This window comes from Mobula hypostoma, chromosome 1 (assembly GCF_963921235.1).
Source record: "Mobula hypostoma chromosome 1, sMobHyp1.1, whole genome shotgun sequence".
NCBI classification, from domain to species: domain Eukaryota; kingdom Metazoa; phylum Chordata; class Chondrichthyes; order Myliobatiformes; family Myliobatidae; genus Mobula; species Mobula hypostoma.
The window spans coordinates 96485704-96512850 of NC_086097.1; the positions used below are offsets into that span (position 1 = coordinate 96485704).

Below are 27147 nucleotides of genomic sequence, written 5' to 3' on the forward strand. Positions count from 1 at the left end.
GTTACTTTCCCCAAGCAGTAAGGTTGATCACTGCTCCACCACTACTTATTATTTCCCTTATGTACAGCTTAGTATCACTATGGAAATACAATCAATTTATATAAGCTATCTCAGGTATTTATATTTATTGAGATTTTTTTTTACTTTATTGTGCTCCTTATCTTTTGTGGGTTTTTTTGTGCTGCATCAGACCTGCGGTAACAACTGTTACGTTCTCCTTAAATTTATGTACAGGAAATGACATTAAACAATCTTGAATGAAAGGAAGACCCAGAGGAACTACATTGGTTTGATCATAGCATCAATTCAAAGGAACAAGCAGTTAACTTTGCAATGTCCTCCACAGTTTCACTGTAACAGTGAAGGGTTTGTGTCAACATAGGAATAAAAGTTCAAAAGATTAATTATGAAACACATTCACAGGAGCATATTTATCAATGTCTCAAGAGTCCTCCATTCTATTCCTGAGTAGAGTACTAACGCACCAGAGTATAAGAACTCTGAAAAAGTTGAAACAGAAGGGTGCTAAAATCTTCAACAATTTAGTCCCATGACATCAGCGAGTATGAGTAAGAAAACCCTTAGCTGATTACGAAGTATCGCTCTCCCTCAGTTAATGAATTACTACTTCCAGTTGAATATCACTTGGAAGGATCACACAGGAAGACACTCCATGGAATGTAGGAGTTCAATGGGCATTTCTAAGAATAGTTTGATATACAGCCATTGAGCAAGCTGCACTAAATTCTAAAAAACAAAGATACCTACTAAACTAATAACAGATAATAAGGGCACTACCACATAGAAAAAATCTATTTCATCTTGACCACATTAATCAACCCATACCAGATGCAATGAATGAAAATATTAGTAGAAATGACCATTGTGCAGCCTTTGAAGAGATAAAGTTTCATTTTTACTCTGTGGATACCATTAACTACCAGCATGCTCTAATGTCTCTGTATTCCAGCACAATCTGCACCACATGACCTACTTGTCCCTTATCCTATATGAATAAGTACTTAAATTGATAAAACTACTACATAAATGGAGTTAAAGAAAGAGGAAGCAGTTGCACAAAATCCTCATCATCAGCTGTCGACACCCAACAAAAGAGTGCAAAAGGTGGAATATGAAGTCTAAAGTTCTTATAAACATCTTTAGCATAAGTGCCCAGTGAGATATTAAGTGGTTAAACAGAAGACACAGCAAAACAAGTCTTGACAACATATTGACTGCAGTACTCAAGGCCTATTCTTCAGATTTATTCACACGTCCAGCAAGTGCAACTATTAAGACATCTATCCAATAAAATAGAAAATAACAAAAGACGTCATTTCACTTGCAAGTCCAATTTGCCTATCAAACTACTCATATTCTTGGAGTGATGAAAACTATAATCAATTGTGTAACTGAGGGAGAATCTTGACACAGCCTGCCTGCTGAAGCTCATTTTGAGCTCCTTCAAGGAAACTCAATTCAAGACTTCATTACTGCAATTTATTAGCCCAATGGTGGTATAAAACATGGTAAAAAGAGGAGAAGGAGGACAGTAACTGCCCTTGACATCAAAAGATAAAATGATAAACACAATAAGCCTTGCACTTCAGACTAAATCTGGGATACAAGAAGATGGTTGCCATTTTTGGAGGTCGATCTCAGCCCCGGAATATTATTGCTAGTGTTGCTCAACGTAGCTTCCACACCAGCCACATTCAAACATTTTATAAATTACTTACCTATAACTTCAGTATAGAGAATGCTTGTTTTACTTACAACTCTTCAGATAATAAAACCATCTGTTTCATAATACTCCATGACTTGGCTGACATCCAGACTTGGGCTTATAACATTCATCCAAACAAGAGTCATACAATGACCATGTGCAGCCTGAGCAGGTTTAAGCACTTGTCCTCCACGTTCAGTGGTATTACCAATGTTATCCCATTTCTACCTATATCAACTTCCAGAGGTTCAGCTTATTTAAGTCTCCATTTAGACAATTCAGGATATTAAAGCAGCCATATAGGGCAAGGCAACTCTCAACTCTATAAAAATCCTGGTCAAGGGTGTACCAGAAAATCCTATTAAGATTTCTTCAACAGCACTTTCAGACCCAAAATCTCTTTCACCTGAAAGGACACAGGCAGTGGACAGAATAGGAAAACTAAAACAGTAAAGTTCGCATGGAAATACACCACTTCAGTGCCGATGGGTTGAAAAGTTGAATGTCACTACTAACTAGCAATATAGAAGTGGTTGAATACATGGAATGGAACAGGTCAAAATGATGATCCATATCACTTTTCTATGGACACCTGCAGATGGGCAGCAAATTACATGACAGAAATTCCACAAATGATTAAAATATTAAGGTTCTTGCTAAATAGAAACAATAAGTTCCTGAACATGGCTGGGCAAATTATTGGAGGATGGGTGATGGGAAAATAAGCTACAGAATGAAGAAAAATTGAATGAAAAATAAGAACATGTACAGATTGGCTGTAAAAAACAATTATTGAATAGCATCCAATATACAGTGCCTATAAAAAGTATTCACCTCCCTTGGAAGTTTTCATGTTTTATTGTTTTACAACATTGAATCACAGTGGATTTAAGTCGGCTTTTTTGACACTGATCAACAGAAAAAGACTCTTTCGTGTCAACGTGAAAGCAGATCTCTACAAAGTGATCTAAATTAATTACAAATATAAAACACAATTTAATTGATTAGTAGTAGTAGTAGTAGTAGTAGTCATACTTTATTGGTCCCAGGGGAAATTGGTTTTCGTTACAGTCGCACTATAAATAATTAAATAGTAATAAAACCATAAATAATTAAATAGTAATTTGTAAATTATGCCAGGAAATAAGTCTAGGACCAGCCTATTGGCTCAGGGTGTCTGACCCTCCAAGGGAGGAGTTGTAAACTTTGATGGCCACAGGCAGGAATGACTTCCTATGACGCTCTGTGTTGCATCTCGGTGGAATGAGTCTCTGGCTGAATGTACTCCTGTGCCTAACCAGTACATTATGTAGTGGATGGGAGACATTGTCCAAGATGGCATGCAACTTGGACAGCATCCTCTTTTCAGACATCACCGTCAGAGAGTCCAGTTCCATCCCCACAACATCACTGGCCTTACGAATGAGTCTGTTGGTTCTGTTGGTGTCTGCTACCCTCAGCCTGCTGCCCCAGCACACAACAGCAAACATGATCGCACTGGCCACCACAGACTCGTAGAACATCCTCAGCATTGCATAAGTATTCACCCCCTTCAGAAAAGTATTTAGCAGATGCACCTTTGGCAGCAATTACAGCCTTAAGTCTGCATGGATTGGTCTCCATCAGCTTTGCACATCTGGACACTACAATTTTTCCCCATTCTTCTTTATAAAACTGCTCAAGTTCTGTCAGATTGCTTGGGGTTCGTGAGTGAACAGCCCTTTTCAAATCCAGCCACAAATTCTCAGTTGGAGTGAGATCTGGACTCTGTCTTGGCCACTCCAGGACATTAACTTTGTTGTTTTTAAGCCATTCCTGTGTAGTTTTGGCTTTATGCTTGGGGTCATTGTCTTGCTGGAAATAAATCTTCTTCCAAATCGCAGTTCTCTTGCAGACTGTATCAGGTTTTCCTCCAGGATTTCCTTGTATTTTGCTGCATTCATTTTACCCTCTACCTTCACAAGCCTTCCAGGGCCTGCTGCAGTGAAGTATCCCCAGAGCATGATGCAGCCACCACCATACCTCATGATAGGGATAGTGTGTTTTTGATGATGTACTGTGTTTGGCATACACCAAACATGGTATTTAGTCCAGTGGTCAAAAAGCTCAATTTTGGTTTCATCAGACCAGCTGACTTCAGAGTCTTCCACATGCCTTCTGGCAAACACTAACTGAGATTTCATGTGAGTTTTTTTTTTCCCCAACAGTGGCTTTCTCTTTGTCACTAGTAAAGCACCTGGGCAACCACCACCATGCTTCACAGTAGGAATGGTGTGCTTTTGATGACGTGCTGTCTTTAGCCCAATGGCAAAAAAGCTCAATTTGGTTTCATTAAACCATTAAGCCTTCTTCCAGCTGGCTTCAGTCTCCCACATGCCTTCTGGCTAACTAGCCAAGATTTCATGTGAGTTTTTTTTTCAACAGTAGCTTTCTCTTTGCCATTGTCCCATAAAGCTGCAACTGGTGAGGCACCCAGGCAACACTTATTGTATGTGCAGTCTCTCCCATCTTAACCACTGAAGCTTGTGACTCCTCCAGAGTTGTCATAGGTCTCTTGGTGGCCTCCTTCACTAGTCTCTTTCTCACACGGTCACAGTTTTTGAGGATGGCCTGCCTTAGGCAGATTTACGGCTGTGCCATATTCTTTCCATTTCTTGATGATTCACTTAACTGTACTCCAAGGGATATTCAGTGCCTTACAAATTTTCTTGTGCCCATCTCCTGATTTGTGCTATTCAATAACCTTTTTGCAGAGTTGCTTGGAGTGCTATTTTGTCTTCATGGTGTAGCTTTTACCAGGCTACTGACTCACCAGTTGCTGGACCTTCCTGATACAGGTGTATTTTTACTAGAATCAATTGAAACACCTCGACTCCACACAGGTCTCCAAAAACAGATCTCCATTTAACTAATTAAGTGACTTCAAAAACCAATTGGCTGCACCAGTGATGATGTGGTGTGTTATATTAAAGAAGTGTGAATACTTTCAATCAATTATTTTGTGTTTTATATTTGTAATTAAGATCATTTCGTAGAGACCTTTTTTTTCACTTTGACACAAAAGTCTTTTTCTGTTGATCAGTGTCAAAAGAGTCAAACTAAATCCACCGCGATTCAAAAACAATATGAAAACTTCCAAGGGGATGAATTTTTTTTTATAGGCACTGTAGGTCCAATGAGAAATATCAGAGGTATCTATTTTTGATCTAATAGCATGCAGCTTAGGATTTACTTTGCTCCAGAACTGAGCCTCTTGGCACAGAACAAAATTTGACTGCAGAGGAAAGATCTGCATCTTAATTCTAGAAATAACCATAGAGTTACAGAGGGGAAACCACTGCACTTGCCAATGAAAACAATCATGATTAGCAATGAACTTGGGGAATTAATGGGAAATGAATAAGCGATAGAGAGCAACCCCAAGTCTGCCAAGTAATTTTTAATTTTAAAACAAACTTGGAACTTGATAAGATCATATCTCTTTCCCTTTAATATTGAACTTAAACAAACGAAATCAATCCAATTGAAGAACATGAGATGTTAGTCACATATTCATTTAAATTCACATCAAAACTGATTTAAACCAGATCAGTCCAAAATAAGAAAATGTACTACAAAAAGTATGTTATAATCATATCATGGAATGCAATAATGGCATACATATATAATAAGGTATAAAATCTCTATTGTTCCTTGTATCTTCACCAAAGCTATACCTATAGCTGAAGTAATAATACAGTACATGCAGAATTCTTTTTTTTTTGCTTTCATTAACTCATCACAGCTCCAAGGATTCAGGTAGAATCCTGACTTCAGGTGTTGTGTGGGATTTACACACACTTCCTAAATTCGTGTGGGTTTCTTCAACATAACGAATAGTTCCTGCAAGTTAACCCTTTATAGAGATAAATGACAAAAAATAAAGGGAACTAATGGCACACAAGGCAGAATAAACTATAGGCCTACAGGGAAAGAAGAGGAGGAGGATTGGGACTGACAGTAACTAAGTTTTAAGGAAAACTGAAACTAGTCCTTGAAGTAAAGCTCCACCATATACAAAATTAAATATAGAGTATATTATGAATATTCAAAATGAATACTTTTATTCTCTGATATGCACATGCCTATGAAGACAATTCAAAGGATGAAATCAACAGAAGAAGTGGTAGGAGTAGGCCACGAGCCAGTTTTGACATTCAATAATATCATGGCTCATCTGATCTTGGTTCTTGTTCCACTTTTCTATTTGTTCTCTGTAATCCTTACAGAGCAAAATCTATCTCAACTGTGAATAAATTCAAATACTCCAGCCTCCATTACTATCTGCAGAAACATTTCATAACTTCCTGAGAGTAGAAATTCCTCTTCATCTCTCAAATGGATTACATCTCCCTTCTGAAACTATATCCCCTTGTTCTAGACTGTCCAAGAAAGAAAACATCCTCAATGTCTGGATTGAAACAAAAGATATAAAATACAACAAATAAATGCACGCAGACTTAGTTCTTAGGTCTGGATGGCAAATTAATATCATATTTAATGAATTGGGAAATGATAGAAAATGTTTCATAGCAAACAGTAAGCAACTTTAAGTTCAAGTTTTTTGACATTCAGCTGTATATATGTACACAGTTAAAATGAAGCAAGTTCTTTTGAGATCAAGGTGCAAAACACGACATATATCACATACAGCACATAAAAAATATGAACACAATAACATTAGCATGTAATAAAAATAATTCCGTAGATGTACAAGTTGACACAAGGTGCACATATGACAGATAGTTAAATATACCACAGTATAATGTTACTGGTGCTGTCATAATAATGTGTACTGGGGGTAGTAGGGTGTTCAGAAGTCTTACAGCCTGGACGAAGAAGCCTTTACTCAGCTTAACAATTCTCATTCTTACACCGTGGTACCTTTTGCCGGATGGTAGCAAGTCAAAGAGACTGTGAGATGAAAGGGAAGCGTTCTTGACGATGTTGATGGCTCTGCAAATGCAACACTTTTAGTATATGTCCTGAAAGGGGTGGGGAGAGAACAGACCCCAATGATTCACTCAGCAGTTCTCACAATCTGTTACATGGATTTGCGATCACATGCCTTGCAGTTCCCATATGAGACAGTGAAACCGTTGGGCAGAACACTCTCGATGATATTCTCGAATGTGGTTAGAATGGGGGCGGGGAGCCTCACTCACCTTAATCTTCTCAGGAAGTGGAGGCTGTGTTTTCTTGACTAAAGAGGAGGTGGTGTGATCCTCCTTGATGTGTACTCCAAAAAACTTAGTGCTCTTAACTCTTTCCACAGAGCAGCCATTGACGTGTAGTAAGGAATGGAGAGTCTGCACCCTCCTCAAGTCCACAATCATCTCTTTAGCCTTGCCCACGTTGAGACTCAAGTTGTTGTGTTCATATCAGTCCACAAAACACTCTACCTCTTCTCTAAATGCTGACTCATCTTTGTTACTGATGAGGCGAACCACTGTTGTGTCATCAGTGAATTTAATGTGGTTAGAAATGGATCTATCACAAACAGGCAGTCCTGGGGGCTGGGGGCCAGTACTCACTGTGATAGAATTAGAAATGTTGCTGTCAACATGAAATGTCTACGGAATCTCCATCCAAGATCTAGTTACGGAGGGAGGTATTGAGACTTTTTACCCACTAGTTTCTGAGGAATGGCCATATTGAATAAAGAACTGGTCAATGAATAGCATTCAGATATAGGAGACACCATTCTCTAAATGGGACAGGCGTAAGTAGAAGGCAGAGGCAATCGTATCATTGGTGGACTGCTTTGGGCAAAATGCAAACTGGCAAGAGTCCAATGTAGTAGACTGGCTGCTCAAAGCACCTCATTATCATTGAGGTCAGTGCCACTCAACAGTAGTCATTACGGCAGGTTACCATCAGCCTCTTGGGCACTGGGATGATGGTGGAGGTCTTGAAGACTGCAGGGACAATGAACTGTTTCAGAGAGACGTTAAAGATATCCGTGAGAATATCTGCTAGCAGGGCTGCACAGTCATTCAACACCTGACTAGGTCTGTTATCAGGCCCCACAGCTTTGTGTGGATTGACCCTGACGAGGGCTTCCTTGAATCAGCTGTGGCCAGAGATTCCTTGGGGGGTGGGGGGGCATCTTCCTCAACAGCACACTGTTCAGTGCATCAAACAGTGTATAGAAGACATTCAACCTATCAGGAAGAGAGGTATCACTGTCATTGAAGTGCACGGTGATGTTATAGTCTGTTATGGATTGAATGCCCTGCCACATTCGCCAGCTGTATTTGGTATCACAGAAATGGTTGTACATTTACAGGAGTATTACAAAAATATACATCTTCGTTCTAATTCTATATTGTTGATACTGAGGATTCAGTATCAGCTTTCAAAAGTTAAAATGCCTATCAACTCAGCTGAGCATCTGTTATCCTAGTTGTTAGTTGCAAGTGGTCATGTTTTCATGAAGCTGTGGCAAAACAAATTAGTGATGTATTCTCTCCTAAATTCAACTGGATATAATTAGAATACTAAGGAAATGAAATGAAGGAAAATTAAACTAATTGAACCTTCTGTAATGTTAATCAACTTCATTTTTGATAAAATCACCATTCAAATTATCTACAATCAATAGCAGTATTCAATAAAAACTCAATACTTTAAACGTGCTCTCTACTTAACTATTGAAAACAATAACAATAAAAAGCATACACTGGATAGGACTCTGGATTTGACCGCATACCGTCAGTAGGGCACATTGTGAAATTCATGTACTATTGAAATTAAAACTGGGATAATACAATGCAATTGATAATAGGCAACTGTGTCTTAAGTGACATAACTACAAATTAGAGATTGGTCATAGCCCGTAATTGAGCATTGAATGAGAGGAGGGGATTTCAATCAGGTCCACTATCCAAGTAGAAAAGGCAGCAACAAGTGGGTCGTTGCAGCGTAATAGAGCATTGACCAGTGACTAACCTGAGTTTGTGATTGATTAACAAGAGTAAATTAAAGGCAGGCAGGGACAAGCGCAGCAATCACTGTTGCGTGGCCGTCGTCTAAGTGGACCGAGTCAGAGTGGTGACCGTGAGGCTTTAGCTCTTTGAGGGTTCAGTCAGGAAAGCAAAATAAAAGAAAAGCTCTAAGTTAGTTTTTTTTTCCATTCCTTTCTTTATATCTGAGCAGTTAAGACAGTAGAGATGCCAGGAAGGGTAGTGGAATGCTCCTCTTACAGGATGTGGGAAGGCAGGGGGACCTCCAATGTCCCTGACGACTACAACTGCGAGAAGTACATCCAGCTGCAGCATCTAACAATCTGGGTTAAGGAATTGAAGCTGGAACTGGATGAACTCTGATTCATTTGGGAGGTTGAAGGGGGTGACAGATAGAACATATGGAGAGATAGTTATACCCAAGGTGCAGGACACAGAAAACTGGGTGACAATCAGGAAGGAGAAAGGAGTTAAGGAGCCTGTACAGAGTAAGTACCCCTGTGGCCATCCCCCTCAACATGTTTATTACCTTGGTTACTGTTGGAGGGATGACTTAACAGAAGCAAGTTACAGTGGTCAGTTCTCTGGCATTCAGTTTGCCTTGGACTCAGAAGGGAAGGAGTTAGAAGAAGCACACTGTGGTGATGGGGAATTTGTTAGGGGAATGGACAGGAGGTTCTGTGGGTGAGACAGAGATTCTCAAATGGTATGTTGCCTCCAGGGTGCCAAGGCCCAAGACATCTCTAATTGAGTCCTCAGCATTCTTAAGTGGAAGGGTGAACAGCCATGTAGGCACCAATGACATTGCTAGGATGAGTGACGAGGTTCTGCATAGGGAGCTTGGGGAGTTAGGTGCTAAGTAAAGGGCAGGACCTCCAGGGTTGTGACTTCAGGACTGCTACCCATGCCACGTGCTAGTGAGGCCAGACCTAGGAAGATTATAAAGTTTAATACATGGCTAAGGAGTTGGGGTAGGAGGGAGGACATAAGATTTTTGGATCATTGGGCTCACTTCCAGGGAAGGTGGGACTTGTACAGAAGGAATGGTTTGCACCTGAACTGGAGGGGGATTAATAACCTAGCAGGAAGGTTTACAAATGCTGCACGGTAGAGTTTAAACTAGAGTCGCAGGGGGATAGGAACCAGAGTGCCAGAACAGTTAATGGAGAGGTTGTGGAGGCAGATCCTGGTAAGATCTCAGACAAAGTTAGGAATCAAAAGGTTGAGAATAGTGCGACTAGTGTCCTGAGCTGCTGATATTTCAATGCAGGAAGTATCACAGGAAAAGCAAATGATAGTGCTGAGCATGGAAAGCTAGTTTATAAACTGAGGCAATGTGTACTGAGGAGAGGCTTTTGAAGAAGCAGAGTTGCAGTCAACTCAAGATGAATTGCAACGTAAAGGGCAGACAAAATTAAAAAGGGTGAATATAGGACTGAAGGTGTTATATTTGAATGTGCGCAGTATACAGAATAAGGTAACTGAACTTATACAGTAGCACAGTTACAGATTGGCATGCATAATGTTGTAGACATCACTGAATCATGGCTGAAAGAAGATTATAGCTGGGAGCTTAATATCCAAGGATACACATTCTATCGAAAGGACAGGCAGGAAATCAGAGGGGGTGGTGTTCCTCTGGTGGGAAAAAAAATAAAATCAAATCTGTTAGAAAGAGGTGACATAGGGTTGGAGGGTGTTGAACCATTGTGGATATAGCTAAGGAACTACAAGGGTAAAAAGATCCTGAAAGGAGTTATATACTGACCACCAAACAGTAGAGTGGATGTGGACTATACATTACAACAGGAAATAGAAAATGTATGCCAAAAGGGCAATGTTACAATAGTCATGGGGGATTACAATATGCGGGTAGATTGGGAAAATCAGGTTGGTGCTGGATTCCAAGAAGGGGAATTTCTAGAATACCTATGAGATGGTTTTTTAGAGTAACTCGTGGTTGAGCCCATGAGGGAATCAGCTATTCTGGATTGGATGTTGTGCAATGAACCAGAACTGATCAGAGAAAGCTTAAGATAAAAGAATCCTAAGGGGAAGTGATCATAGTATGATTGTATTCACCCTGAAATTTGAGAAGAAGCTATCTCCCAAAGAGGAAGAAGTATTCTAAGGACAAAATGACACAACTCTGGCTAACAAGTGAAGTCAAAGCCAAGAAAAAAGCCAAAGAGAGGGCGTATAATAGAGCAAAAGTTAGTGGTAAGTTAGAGGATTGGGAAGCTTTTATAAACCAACAGAAGGCAACTAAAAAAGTAATTAAGGTAAAAATGGAATACGAAAGTAAGCTAGTTAATGATATTAAAAAGGATACCAAAAGTTTCTTCAGATACATAAAGTGTAAAGGAGAGGTGAGAGGGGATATCAGACCGCTGGAAAACTATGCTGGAGAAGTAGTAATGGGGGACAAAGAAATGGTGGATGAACTGAATAAGGATTTTGCATGTCTTCACAGTGGAAGACCCGAGCAATATAGCGGAAGTTCTAGGTATCAGTTGTCATGAAGTGTGTGAAGATACCATTTCTAGAGAGAAGGTTCTTGGGAAACTGAGAGGTCTGAAGGTAGATAAGTCATGTGGACGAGATGGTGTACACCCCAGGGTTCTGAAAGAAGTGGTTGAAGAGATTGTGGAGATATTTGTAATCATCTTTCAAGAATCACTAGATTCTGGAATGTTTCCAGTAGATTGGAAAATTGCAAAAGTCACTCCATTCTTCAAGAAGGGAGAGAGGCAGAAGAAAGGCAACTGTAGGCAAGTTAGTCTGATCTCAGCAGTTGGGAAGATGTTGGAGTTGATTATTAAAGATGAGGTCTCAGGGTACTTGGAGGCACATGATAAAATAGGCCATAATCAGCATGGTTTCCTCCAAGGAAAATCCTGTCTGACAAATCTGTTATGACTTCTTTGAAGAAATAACAAGCAGGATAGACAATGGAGAATCGGTTAGTGTGTACTTGGATTTTCAGAAGACCTTTGATAAGTTACCACACGAGGCTGTGAGCCCATGAAATTACAGGAAAAATTCTAGCATGGATAAAGTAGTGGCTGATTGGCAGATGCCAAAGAGTGGGAATAAAGGGAGCCTTTTCTGGTTGGCTGCCCATGACCAGCAGTATTATATGTCAATGATTTGGATGATGGATTGATTGTTTTGTTGCAAAGTTTGCAGATGATATGAAGATAGGAGGAGGGGAAGGCAGTTTTGAGGAAGTACAGAGGCTACAGTAGGACTTAGAATAGGAGAATGGACAGAGAAGTGGCAGATGGAATACGGTGTTGGATATTGCATGGTCATGAAATTTATAGAAGTAATGAAAGGGTGGATTATTTTCTAAATGGAAATCAAGTACAAAAACTGAGGTGCAAAGGGACTTGGGAGTCCTTGTGCAGGATTCCTGAAAGGTTAATTTGCAGGTTGAGTCTGTGGTGAGGAAGGCAAATGCTATGTTAGCATTCATTTCAAGAGGACTAGAATACAATGCAAGATGTAATGTTAAGACTTTATGAAGCACTGGTGAGGCCTCACATGGAGTATTGTGAACAATTTTGGGCCCCGTATCTTAGGGATGTGCTGAAATTGGGGAGGGTACAAAGGAGATTCACAAAGATGATTCCAGGATTGAATGGATTGTCATATGAAGAGTGTTTGATGGCTCTGGGCCTGTATTCACTAGAATTCTGAAGAATGAGGGGTGGCCTAATTAAAACCTATCGAATGGTGAAAGGCCTTGATTGAGTGGAGATGGAGAAGATGTTTTCTATAGTGGGAGAGTCTAAGATCAGAAGACACAGCCTCAGAATAGAGGGGCATCCTTTTCGAACAGAGATGAGAAGGAATTTCTTTGGGCAGAGAGTAGTGAATCTGTGGAATTCTTTGCCACAGGCAGCTGGGAGGTCAAATTTTTGTGTATATTTAAGACAGAGGCTGATAGATTCTTAACTGGTCAAGGCATGAAGGAATAAAGGGAGAAGGCAGGAGATTGGGGCTAAGAGGAAAATTGAATCAACCATGATGGAATGGTGGAGAAGACTTAATGGGCCAAATGGCTCAAATCCACTCCTATATCTTACGGTCTTGTGGTCTAAACCTGGCATAAGGACACAAGTAACTCTGCGGCCCCTCAGATCAGCACTATATTCAATAAAATTTCAAGGTTGTAGACAGGTCATTTTCTGCATGGAGGTCGGTGACCAGTGGTGTGCCTCAGGGATCTGTTCTGGGACCCTTACGCTTCGTGATTTTTATAAATGAACTGGATGAGGAAGTAGAGGGATGGATTAATAAATTTGCTGATGACACAAAGGTTTGAGGTGTTGTGGATAGTGTGGAGGGCTGTCAGAGGTTACAGCGGAACATTGATAGGATGCAAAACTGGGCTGAGAAGTGGCAAATGGAGTTCAACCCAGCTAAGTGTGAAGTGGTTCATTTTGGTAGGTCAATTAAGATGGCAGAATATAGTATTAATGGTAAGACTCTTGGCAGTGTGAAGGATCAGAGGGATCTTGGGGTCCGAGTCCATAGGATGCTCAAAACAGCTGCGCAGGTTGACTCTGTGGTTAAGAAGGCATACGGTGTATTGGCCTTCGTCAATCGTGGAATTGAATTTAGGAGCTGAGAGGTAATGTTGCAGCTATATAGGACCCTGGTCAGACACCACTTGGAGTACTGTGCTCACTTCTGGCCACCTCACTACAGGAAGGATGTGGAAGAATAGAAAGGGTGCAGAGGAGATTTACAAGGATGTTGCCTGGATTGGGGAGCATGCCTTATGAAAACAGGTTGAGTGAACTCCTCCTTTTCTCCTTGGAGTGACGGAGGATGAGAAGTGACCTGAAAGAGGTGTATAAGATGATGAGAGGCATTGATCGTGTGGATAGTCAGAGGCTTTTTCCCAGGGCTGAAATGGTTGCCACAAGAGGACATAGGTTTAAGATGCTGGGGAGTAGGTACAGAGGAGATGTCAGGGGTAAGAGAGTGGTAAGTGTGTGGAATGGGCTACTGGCAATGGTGGTGGAGGCGGATACGATAGGGTCTTTTAAGAGACTTTTGGGTAGGTACATGGAGCTTAGGAAAATAGAGGGCTATGGGTAAGCCTAATAATTTCTAAGGTAGGGACATGTTCAGCACAACCTTGTGGGCCAAAGGGCCTGTATTGTGCTGTAGATTTTCTATATTTCTATGTTCCTAACTGATCCTATACCTCATCACTTTCCTATCTGCTGGTCTTTCCTACAAAAGATTCTAAAAACCTGAACAACTGAAAAGCTGCAGTCTCTACAGAACTTGTAATATTTACATTCCATTGAATTAAGATTTTTTTTGAATCCTAATATTCTATTCTGATTTACATGCAGTGAATATTCCTGTTTCCAGTATGGAGAGTTTTGTACATACCACTTGTGGCATTCTGCACTTGAATCATCTAGCTGAAGACCAGATTTTGCTGCTTCTTTTCCTGGATGAAAAATAACAAGACAGACATTTATCAGATGGAAAGTGAGCACTCCACAAGCTGAATTCATCATTGCTAAATTCCTTGAATTCGACAAATTTCAGGGCTACATCCAAAAGTGAATCATTCATACAAATAACAATTTGACATAAATTATGAATTTTCAATACAAAAATCTAAATCTGTTTCAGTAAGATTGAACATTATATTAAAATAATGTTCTCAAAGAGTTGAAAAGCAATCTCATATTGTTCTTAAAAGTGTGAAATTTTAAATTAATCAACCCAAGATTCCCTCACAACTGACAACAGCGAAGGTGGGATTTAATAGGATTTTCTTCAAACCTGCTGTGTACATACATCTATTGATGCTTCTGGACACATCTTCAGTGATGTTCCTGGAATCATTGGGTGTTTTGAGTCTTTCAACATCATACAACCTCCTCCAGGTGACCCAGCCGGGGCTGATCAGACCACAGCTTGTGTCCAGACGGCTAGCTAATTATGACTCCATGGCTCCCCTCTTTTGAGCCACAGCCATCTTGAGGCCCTCTCTGCCGCATCGGTGGTACTGCGGATGGCTCTCCTCTTCCTCTCTCCCTCGATGCCCAAAATGCTGAAGGCCCTAACTAAAGAACGGGCTATGAATCCCCTACAACCAACCTCCACTGGGAGACACCTCGCTCTCCATTCAGCCTGCTGACAGTTGCTGACCAGTCCTGCGTACTTGGAGAGCTTCCTTTCAAAGGCCTCCTCCAAGCTATCTTCCCATGGGACTGTCAGCTCCAGCAGCAGCACTTGCTTAGTAGACTCAGACACTAGGACAATGTCTGGTCGCAAGGTGGTGGCTGCGATATGGTTGGGGAACTTCAGCTGCCCTTCGAGGTCCACCAACAGCTGCTAGTCCCTTGCAGAAGTCAGAATGCCTGCAGATGTTCTTTTGGCAGGTATTGGCTGCTCCCCAGCTCTGACAAAGGCAATGGTCTGCTTGGAGGGTCGGGATCGCTTCGCCCACTCAACTCCTGCACTAACGGCTTCAGCGACGGTCTTCAGGACCTGATCATGCCTCCACCTGTACCGTCCCTCACCAAGTGCCCTTGCACAGCCACTGAGGATGTGCTCCAGAGTTCCTCGCTTGGAGCACAGTGGGCACGCAGATGACTCTGCCGTGCCCCATGTGTGAAATTTACTAAAAACAGAAAAAAAAACTCAGTGGGTCAAACAGCATCTGCAGAAGCAAATGGATGGTTGATATTTTGGGTGATAGCCAATATAAAGAGCTGAGAAAGAAGGATTATACAAGAACTGGTAGGTGATTGGTGGAACCAAGTTAAGTGGTGGATGATGGGCAAATGGAGTTAGGCGGGTGACAGGGCATGAAAAAGAGTCTGAAAGCTGATAAATGGAACTACTGAAGGGAGAGATTATGGGAAGATAGAACCAGATTGCAAAGCATACATATCTAGGTAACACAGAGAGAGAATAGAGAAAGCTGACTTCCTTGCTCTAACTTCTCATCTTTATTTCCAGTCCTGATGTAGGGTCTCAACCCGAAAAGTCAACTGTTTACTCTTTTCCATAGATGTTGCCTGGCCTGCTGAGCTCCTCCAGCATTTTGTGTGAAAATTGGAAGTAACATTATTACACAAGTTGGCAATTGATTGCAGATCAGGTGACAGCAAAGAAAAAGGGGTCAGTTCTCAAATCCATTCACTTTGTTTTGAGAATGATATATCAAAATATTTTCCTCATGATGACAGACCAAAGGGATAGGAGAAGCAAAGAGATTTTGGTTTGCTGTTCAGAGGGACATGGTTGTCTTTGTATGTGAATCACTTAAAGTTAACATAGTGAAGCATACATTCAGGAAGGCAAACAATAATATGTCCTTTATTGCAAGAAGATTTCAATACAAAAGTAGAAATTTACTGCTCTAATAATATAGCGTTTTGACAAGAATGCATCTGGAATATTGTGTGCAATGCTGGTCTCCCTACTCAAGGAAGGATATACTTGCCTTAGGGGAAGTGCAGAAAAGTTTCATCAGATTTATCTCAAGAGGTGGGTTTGTCACATGAAGGATTGATCAGACTGAAGCTAAATATTCAATTATAGAAGAATGAGAGGTAATCTCATTGAAACATATAACATTATCTCAAGGCTTAGCAGGGTAGATGGAGAGATGTTTGGCCTGACTGGATTATTGAGAACCAATTGCAGCAATTGGCCATTCTAGGTAGATGAGAACTTCCTTCACCCACGGAGTGGAGAGCTTTGGAAGTTTCTACCTAAAAGTGCCATGGTACTCAGTTGCTGAGTATATTCAAGACTGAGACTGAAAGATCCTGTATTTTAAGGGAGTCAAGGTATATACGCTTAGAGCTGGAAAACGCACTGAGATAGAATAAGAGGCAGTACCTTAATGATGGTGAAGCAAGCAAGAAAGATGAATAGCCTATGCCGCCTTTATTTCTTGCTCTTGTATGCGATGAACCCAAAAAAAAACCTGAAAGCTGGTGTACAAATACAAATGTAATAAAAAATAATAATTCAATGGGTAAAATATATTAGAGTTATATACTGTAAATGCACATTTGGAGTAGCCCATTCACTTTCAAAGATCCATTCTCAGGCCGGACAGAGAAAATTTCCATTCCAAGTATTAAACATCTGAATCTGAACTTCAATAGTCTCTGCTAGGAAATAAAACCATTAAGATTTAGGAGCAGAATTCAAAACAAGAGAAAATCTGCAGGTGCTGGAAATCCGAGCAACATACACAAAATGCTGGAGGAACTCAACAGGCTAGGCAGCATCTATGGAAAAAAGTACATTTGACATTTCGGCCTGAAACAATGATTCTACTTCTTTCCATAGATGCTGCCTGGCCTGCCGAGTTCCTCTAGCATTTTGTGTGTTGCTTGGAACAGAATTAGGTCTTTCTTCCCATCGAGTCTACACCAATCTATCCTTCCTTCCTTCCTTGAGCCCTAAAGTCGTCGGGGCGCCATCATGACAAGCTTTGCACCAGTCTGTTCCATCTGTCGCAGATGTGTGCCAGAGCCTGCGTCACTGCAATGTCCATTCTTTCCTGTCCATTCTTTAATGTTGTCCATCCATCTTTTCCTCTGTCTACCTCTCCTTCTTTTCCCCTCCATAGTTCCTTGTAGAACGGTCTTTGCAAGGCCACTGGATCTTGTTACGTGGCTATACCATCTCAGCTTTCTTTTCTTCACCATTGTGAGAAGGTCTTCATGAGGGCCAATGTGCTGCTGGATGGTCTTGCGGACCTGCTCATTTGTGATGTGGTCCAAGTATGAGATGCCCAAGGTGTTGCGATAGCATCTCATTTCCAATGCCTGTATCTTCCTCTGTAGCTCTGCTGTGAGGGTCTATGTCTCACAAGCGTACAGGAAGATGGAGAATACCAATGCATGCAGGAGTCTGATCTTGTACTTCATGGTGATATTGCTGTCCCTCCATATTGTCTTGAGTTTGGATAGTGCCGTCATTTTCTGTGCAGTTCTTGCCAGGACTTCTGGTCTTGATCCTTCATCACTGATGATTACCCCCAGGTATCTGAACTGCTGCACTGTCTCAAGTTTCTGACCATGGACTAAGATGTCTGTTGTGATGCCACCGTTGGCATTTGCCATGAGCTTGGTTTTCTCGGCACTTATTTCCATTCCAAACTTTGTGGAGGCTCTGTCAAGATGGCTGACCAGGTTGGCCAGTTCGTCCTCTTTTCCTGCAAGTCCATCAATGTCGTCAGCAAATCTTAGGTTTGTGATGTTCCTCCCTCTGATGCTGACTGTGCCCACATGATCTTCAAGAGCAACACTCTTGATTCGTTCCAGGAAGATGTTGAAGAGAGTGGGGGAGAGGAGGCAGTCCTGATGGACTCCTACAGAGGTATGGAACCACTCTCCGATGGTGCCCTGAGCGAGTACTGCACTGGTTGCCTTGGCGTACATACAATCAGCTTCTGCCTCATGTTGAATTTCTTCATGGTGGCCCATAAGGCATCATGCCAGACTCCGTCAAACGCCTTCTTGAAGTCTATGAAGATGTGGTAGAACACTCTCTGGTGCTGAAGGTGTTTCTCACAAAGGGTGCGGAGGTTGAAAATCTGCTCAGTGGTGCTTCTGCCCTTATGGAAGCCTGCTTATTCCTCAGCAATTGTCTTCTGCCTGAGGACTCAGTCTGTTCAAGATAATTCTGAGCATTACCTTGCTTAGATAGCTTATCAAACTGATGGTACGGTAATTCTGGCAAAGTTGGAGATTGCCTTTCTTGGGAAGCACAGTGATCAGCAACTGAGTCCAAAGTGTGGGCCATTCATCTGTCTGCCAGATCTTATTGCAGATGGTGGTAAGCATGTCTATCGTGGCCTCTCTTCCATGCTTCAGCAGTTCAGTAGGGATGTTGTCAACTCCTGCTGACTTCCCGCACTTCAGTGATCGTATTGCAGCTTCAACTTCTTCATGCATGATTGGATAGTCTTCCTCATTGGAAAATTTCTGCACATTCAGTACGCTTGGATCCCCTTTGTTCTGGTAGTTGCACAGTTCCGAATAGTACTCTGTCCACCTTTCCATTATTTCCTTTCCTTCTGTGAGACTTTTGCCATTTTTGTCTTGGATGGTGTTAACTTTGGCTTGTTTTTCTTTGGTAAGATCTTTCACCAGTTGGAATGCCTTCTTTGTGTTGTTGTTGGAGAGACTATCTCCAATGTCCGCACATTGTTCAGCTATCCATCTTTGCTTTGCTTCCTTCATTTCCCTCCTGATTTCCTTGTTGATTTTCCTGTATTCTGTTCTTCCCTCTGCTGTGTTTTTATCTTTCTTTAATTTCCTTCTTGTGTCACACATATCACACAACCATTCTATCATGGCTGATTTATTATCCCTCTCAACCCCACTCTCCTGACTTCAACCAGTAACTTCTGACGCCCTTACTAATCAAGAACTTTGCTTCAACAATTTCCAATCAACAACTTCCACCATAAATATACCCCATAACCTGGCCTCCACAGCCATCTATGGCAATGAGTTACAGAGATTCACCACCCTCTGGCTTAAAAAAAAATCCTCATCTCATATCTTTGTATTTTGAGGCTGTGCCTTCTGGTCCTAGCACAATTGGAAACATTCTCCCCGTGTCCTCTCTGTCCAGCAAAGACAGAATGGAGGAGAGGCAGATTCGAGGCCCGTCCACCTAAACCAAGAGCAAGGTTTAATCAATCTAAACGCAAGGCCAATTTGGAAAGGTTGGGAATGGGTCAAAAAGTGATGCTGGGGTCCAAGCCGAAAGCTTATCGATGTGACAGGGCCCGGGTCGTAGTGTGAGAAACAACCTGACGTTTGGACAATTTAAACGCTAGGCTATTTGGACTGAAAAGGCAGGGTGTCAGGACAAGAGACATGGGTCAGGCTGATTCTGCTTGCTGCTCTGTGATATTTACTCAGCTCTGTGCTGACCTGAAGCTGAGTCTGAGGCCTGCTCTGGGTTCCATGCCTGAAAGTTCTTCGATATTTACTCAGTTCTGCACTAACTGAGACAGAGGCTGTGATGTGCTCCAGGCTCTGTGACGCTTACTCGGCTCTGTCCTGAACTGAGGTATGCTCCAGGCTTTGTGTCTACAGACTCACTTTTTTTCTGAAAGCTACTTGCTTACTTTTATTGTTTCCCTGATTTGTTTATTTTTCCTGGGTGCTTGCAGTCTGATTTTTTTAATGGGTTCCTTTGGGTTTCTTTGTCTTGTGGCTGCCTGCAAAGATATGAATCTCAAGGTTGTATAATGTATACATATTTAGATACTAAATGTACTTTGAACTAGAATTCTTAAGTCCCTTTGCACCTCTGATTTCTGAATTTACTTCCCCTTGAAAAGAATATTCTATGCCTTTATTTGTTCTATCAAAGTGCTTGACCATAAACTTCCTTACACGCTATACCATCTGCCACTTCTTTGCCCAGTCTCCTAATCGGTCCAAGAACTTCTACAGAATCCCTGCTTCCTCAACACTACCTGCCCCTCCACCAATCTTTGCATCATTCACAAACTTGGTCACAAAGCCATCAATTCATATAATGTGAAAAGGAACAGTCCCAACACTGACCCCTATGGTACATGACTGGCACTGTCACTAGCAGCCAACCAGAAAAGGTTCCCTTTATTCTCACTCTCTGCCTCCTGCCTGTCAGCCAATCTTCTGAACATGCTAGTATTTTTCCTGTAATACCTTGGGCTCTTATCTTGTTTAGCAGTCTCACATGCAGCACTTTGTCACCTTTAGAAAATCCAAGTAACTCTGCTTTACCTATCCTGCCTGTTATTTCCTCAAAGAATTCCAACAGATTTGGCAGCCAAGACTTCCCCTTAAGGAAACCAAACTGATTTTGCCCTACTTAGCATGCGCTTCCAAGTACGCTGAATAATGAACTTAATAATGAACTCTAATATCTTTCCAACCACTGGAGTCAGGCTAACTGGCTTATATCTTTTGTTTCCCTCCCTCCCTTACTAAAGAGTGGAGGGACATTTGCAATTTTCCAGTTCTCTGAAAACATTCCAGAATCTAGTAGTTCTTGAAAGATCTTTAATATTGGCTCCACAATTTCTTTAGATACCCATTTCAAAAACATGGGGTGTAGTCCATCTGGTCCGGGTGACTTATGTACCTTCAGACTTTTCAGCTTCCCAAGCACTTTCTCCATACAATCATTCATTCACTTAAATAAATAAATCACAGGCATTCTCTCAAGCAAATCACAAAGCCTTGAATCTTGCAAAATTTCTTTCACAGAAACATAGAAATCCTACAGCACAATACAGGCCCTTCGGCCCACAAAGTTATGCCAAACATGTCCCTACCTTAGAAGTTACTAGGGTTACCCATAGCCCTCTATTTTTCTAAACTCCATGTACCTATCCAAAAGTCTCTTAAAAGACCCTATCGTATCCGCCTCCACCACCGTTGCTGGCAGCCCATTCCAGGCACTCACCACTTTCTACGTAAAAAACTTACCCCTGACATCTCCTCTGTACCTACTCCAAAGCACCTTAAACCTGTGCCCTCTTGTAGCAGCCATTTCAGCCCTGGCAAAAAGCCTCTGACTGACCACACGAGTGGTCGCCAATCTTTTTAAGCCCAAGATCCCCTACCTTGGCCTTAGTGAAAGGCAAGATCGACCTACTAAATCGTTTAGAGAAAAAACAGCTCAGGTTGTACTTCGAACTTGAGGCCTTTTATTTGGGCTAATTGTATTTGAATTACATAAAATGCTTTTATCAAACTTTCAAATTAATTCAGCCAAGAAAACACTGTAACTAGCATATCAAACAGGCCATAGCTGTCTTTAAGAATATTACAATACTTCACATCTTTAATTCTAAGTTTCACTATTTAATTTTATTTCAACACGAAAAATAAATGAATAAAAATTGACTGTTGCACTCAGTGTGATGACTGGGGCTGAATACTTTCTGCTAGTTCCCTGAAATTTGGCTCATAACTACAGATAGCCAGTGTGAGACAGTCTGTGAGGTGTCTGTCAGTAAGACAACTCCTGTACTTAGATTTAATAATTTTCATCTGTGAAAATGCAATTTCACACAGGTAAGTTGACCTGAAGTAGGCACTAACTTTTAGTGCAAATGTGGTGAGATGAGGAAACTTCTCCCTGCTGACAAGCCCCCAAAAGTCGCCGTCCCTTGATCTTGCTTTAAGCGCGATTCATTTTGCAAATCAATTATTTCCATTTCAATATCACTTGGCACACCAAATACTTGCTGGAATTCGGCTGCTATCTGTTTGATATTGATCGGCAGAAATGGGTTTGAAATAAATGCAGCAATATCTTTCATGACGTTTAACTCCCCAAAACGCCGATCCAACTCTATTACCAGTTTGTCTAGGTAAGCACAGTACTGCTCAGGGTGAAAAGCATTTTTTTCCTTGATGGCTTGTAACATTTTCTCCAATTTGGGAAAGTGTGTCAGCCTCCCGTTCTTTAAATTTGAAATCCAAATACCGAGCTTGGCCTTAAACGCATTTACTGCACTTATCATGTGGCGCAGGTGTCGGTCTTTTCCCATGAGCTTGTTGTTAAGTGCGTTTAATTTAGTCGTTAGGTCTGTCAGAAACCCTAAATCCAGTAGCCATGCATCATCTAACAGTTCCTCGTGCTCCTCATTTCTTGTCGACAGAAAAGTCTTTATCTCAGGCAGCAAGTCAACAAATTGTTGCAGCACTTTGCCGCGACTTAGCCACCGAACATCAGCATGAAGAAGTATGTCTCTGTAAGCGGCATCGAGCTCATCCAGTAACACCTTGTAAAATGTAGTTTGTCTTTTTTATGTATACCTTTTAACTATTTCTATGAAACTTCAGCTAATTGGAGCCAGGATGCACTGCTCCCGATGTGTCTCAATTAACGAGAATCCACTGCACTAGCCATTAGGTTGTTGAATTAGTAAGGGCATCAAAGGTTACAGAGAAAAGGCAGAAGAATAGGGTTGGTAGGAAAAATAAATCAGCCATGATCAGATGGTGATGCAGACACGATGGGCTTAATAGCCCATCTAATCCTCTGCTCCTATGCCTTGAGGTCTTTTTCTTTATATACTCTATCCCAATCTGAAATCTCAATCATCCCCTTGTCTCTATAGATGCTGCTTGATCTGTGTTCTTCCAGCAGCTTGATCTAGATTCCAATATCTGCAGTCTCCTGTGTCTCTAACCTCTTTGTAATGTACTTCTCAGTTCTATTCATCTCACAGCATGTAGATGAGCGAAAGTACACAGAAGCACAAATAATAATACTGAAGGTCATTTATACTAAGGTAAGTTACTTTTTTGAAGAATAATTTGTTCTACATGAGAAGAAAAGACAATTTCTTTTTTTTTGGCATGTGCCTGCGTGCGTGCGAGTCTGTGTGCGTGTGCGTGCATCCATGATTATGTCTTTTTCATGGCTTTTTACAAGGTGCAGAGCGAGAGAGAGACTGTGTGGCGCGCCACTCCTCACACGGACATTTTCTCAGTATTTTTCCCTTTTATCTTACGAGGTCGAGTTGTGATCTCGACACTCAACCCGGCACGGATGGAAAGCGTACTCGGGAATGGACCCAACTGGTTTCGAACTCGGGAACCTCTGCTCCCGGGTCCGGCGCCAATGTCATTGCACCACCAGCCGGCCTGGTAAGAAAAGACAATTTCACAGGCGCAATCAACAGCTTCTTGGATTTGACAACCAAAGCTTACTCTTCCCCCTTCACTGGACCCAAGAAGCACTCCACATGATGACAAAATGAATCATAAGTTTAAAACAACATTTTATTCCCATCACAAGTGGCATCACAAGGAATAGGAATAGGAATAAAACTGACAAACTGGAACAAATACAAATGGAAAAATGGTTCTCTTAATTAAGTTTGTCTCACTTTTGTTTCACTACTTAAACAAAACATTGCATATAGTGTAAATTGAGTAGAATTACAGCTTTGCCATTACCCATCTCTGAAGATGCACTGACCATGTTTCAGAATCAGATTTATTATCACGGATATATTTCAAGAAATTTGTTTTGTAGCAGCAGTACAGTATAAGACAGAAATTACTGTAAGTTACAATAAAAATAAATACTGCAGTGAAAAAGAGGAATAGCAACGTAGTGTAAATGGATTCATGGACATTTCAGAAATCTGATGGCAGAGGGGAAGGAGCTGCTACTAAAAAACTTTGAGTGTGGGTCTTCAGGTTCTTGTACCTCCTCCCCGATGGTAGTAATGAGAAGAATGCATGTCTTGGTGGTGAGCGTCCTTAATGATTGATGCCACCTTCTTGAGGCATCGCCTTTCAATGATATCCTCAATGGTGAGGAGGGTTGTGCCCATGATGGAAGTGGCTGAGTCTAAAACTCTTCGCAGGCTTTTTCATTTCTGCACATTGAAGCCTTCATAGCAGGTGGTGATGCACCCATTCAGAATGCACCTGTAAAAATTTGCTAGTATTTAGTAACATACCAAACTTGCAATTATATATAGCCACTGCCGTGCCTTCTTCTTGATTACATCAATATATTGGGTCCAGTATGGATCCTCCGAGCTGTTGGTGCCCAGGAACTTGAAGCTGCTCACTCTTTCCACCACTGACCCCTCAATGAGGATAGGTGTGTGCTCTCCTACCTACTCCACAATTAATTAATAGTTCACAATTAATTCCTTGTTCCTTAAGAGTACAAGGTTGTTGTGACACCACTCAACCAGCTGATCTATCTTGCTCTTGTATGCCTCATCACCAGCTAAAATTCTGCTAACAACAGTGGTTACATTGCTAAATTTATTTGAGCTGTGTCTGGCCACGCAGTAATGGCTGTAGAGAGTAGAGCAGTGGGCTAAGAAGGCATCTTTTAAGTGTACCTGTGTTGACTGTCAGCAAGATGATGTTATTACCAATCAACACTAACTAGAATCCAGCTGTAATGGCAGCTACAGAAGCCCAGGTTTTGAAGCTTGTTGATTAGTACTGAGGGGTTAATGGTATTAATTGACAAACAGCAGCCTAACGTAGGTATTGTTGCTGTCTAACTGGTCCAAGGCTGAGTGGAGGACCAGAAGATCATGTTCCCTGTTGACCTGCTGTGGCTGTAGGCAAGTTGCAATGGGTCCAGGTCCTTGCTCAGGCATGTTTTGACCAAATTTGTCCATGAGCTTCTCGCATGCTCAGATAATGATCTTCCTAAGTTCCCCAGGCTCAATTTGTCCTGATAACAAGATATAGCTCAGATACTATGTTTGTTTAAAGTCAGCTGAATTACCCAAGGCAGCTTCATAATGTCCCTTAAACAAGATGCAGTATCAGCCAAATAACTTACCTAGATCTAAATAGGATATCTTCTCACTTTCATTTATGGACATCTCTTCCATGTCAAAGTAGGCTCGAGCCAGTCGCCAACAGAAATTTGGCTTCATATTGTACTGTAAATATAAAAAAGTATATTTAATTTTTTTCAATAACAGATTTGAAATCAAATTTAGCTGCTAGAGAATAGAACTAATTCTTTTGCTCTAAAGAATGTTATTGACCAATCATAATGATCTTGTACTGTATTGACAGATTTTTAGATCCAGACCACCATTCAGTGGGTTTCAGTTGTTAACTAAGTCAGAGAAAAGCAGGAGCTTAATTAAAGACAGCCAACAGTCTAACCACCTTGCAAGAAATGACACTTTATTAGGTACACCTGTCTGGTAATGCAAATATTTAATCAGCCAATCGTGTAGCAGCAACTCAATGCATAAAAGCATGCAGACATGGTCAAGAAGTTCAGTTGTTGTTGAGAGCATACATCAGAATGGGGAAGAAATGTGATCTAAGTGACTTTGAGTGTGGAATGATTGTTGGTGCCAGAGGTGGTTTCTTGGAAACTGGTGATCTCCTGGGGTTTTCACACACAATAGTCTCTATAGAGTTTACAGAGAATGGTGCGAGAAACAAAAAACATATAGTGAGTTCCCGTTCTGTCAGCAAAAGAATTTTGTTAATGAGAGTGGTCAGAGGAGAATGGCCAGACTGGCTTAAGGTGGACAGGAAAGCAACAGAAATCAAATAACCACACTATACAACAGTGGCACGCAGAAGAACATCTCTGAACACACAACATATCTAACTTGAAGTGGATGGGCGACAGAGGCAGAAGAGCACACACATACAGAAGTACACTCAGTGGCTATTTTATTCAATACCTTCTCTACCTAATGAAGTGGCCACTGAGTGTAAATTACCATTTCCCATTAATTTATATTCCTTGGGGTACTGAAGTTTAGCTTACATTTATCAAAATAAACTACAGTTAACACAAATATGAATTAACAAGTTCAAGTTTAAGTTTACTACCATTCAATCATACACATGTATACAGCTAAATGAAACATCGCCCCTCTGGGGTCAAGGTGCAAAACACAGAGCACAAATTGCTATGATCCAGCACATACAGTTACCAGATAATTTGAGCACAACTCCTTGTGTGGCATAGCCTGAAGATTGACAAGATGACACAAGAATGCACCTTGCACTTTATGTAATGCAACTGCCACTATATAATAAAACAAGCAATCATACAAATATGTGAAACAGCAGCAATAAAAGATGAGAAATGCCCAGTGCAGGATAAGAGTATGTTAGTGAGTTGGGGAGTAAAAGGTGGCAGGACATTCAGACAGGGGTATACATGTGTATTGGATGGTAGCAGAGTGTTAAGAAGTCTGCTTAAAGATGGGCTACAGCAGCAGAAAACCAGGACGGGTTCGACTCTTGAACCTAATAAAGTGGCTATTGAGTGTATGTGCTGAATGGGGGGTGGAGGGGAGAAAACCTAACTATGTTTTCAGTAGTACTTATTATCTGCTGCAAGGTCTTGTGATCTGATACATTACAATTTCCATACCAGACGGTGATTTAGCTGGTCAGGGTACTCTCCATTGTGCTCTGATCAGATGTTGTGAGAATTGGGGGGGGAGGGGGAGGGGGCAAAGAGCCTTGCTTGCCTCAGTCTCCTCAGGAGAGTGGGGGCACTACTGTGCTCTTTTGGCAAAAGAGGTGGAGTTAGGGATCAGGCGAGATCGACAGTAATATGAAGGAAGTCCTCAACTCCGAGTGAAGTCATCGGGACACTGTCATGACGACGTTTTTTTTTAAAAGCAGGCTTTCCTATTTTTATGAGGCCGAGTTGCTAGCTCAATGCTCAACCCAGCATGGATAGAAAGCGTGCAAGAGAGCCGGCTGGATTCAAACTCGGGAGCTTTCACTCCAAAATCCGGCGCTGATGCCACTACGCCACTAGATGGCCTTTGACAGTAATATGCACGTAAATAAACTTCATGCTCCTCACTCTGTCCACGGAGAAGCTGCTGATGTGCAGTAGGGAGTGGTCAGCCTG

The 27147-nt window shown here is 41.4% G+C and overlaps 1 protein-coding gene across 3 annotated transcripts in view; it reads right to left on the reverse strand.

Moving 5' to 3' along the window:
* LOC134360215 (regulator of microtubule dynamics protein 3-like) overlaps positions 1-27147 on the reverse strand; it is a 340314-nt gene that overhangs the window by 248836 nt on the left and 64331 nt on the right. For all 3 annotated transcript variants that reach the window (XM_063074500.1, XM_063074414.1, XM_063074327.1), the window contains 2 exons: positions 25084-25186; positions 14146-14206 (listed from right to left, as the gene is read on the reverse strand). In XM_063074500.1, the coding sequence (XP_062930570.1) occupies positions 14146-14206; positions 25084-25186 (164 nt within the window). The remainder of the gene's footprint in view (positions 1-14145; positions 14207-25083; positions 25187-27147) is intronic.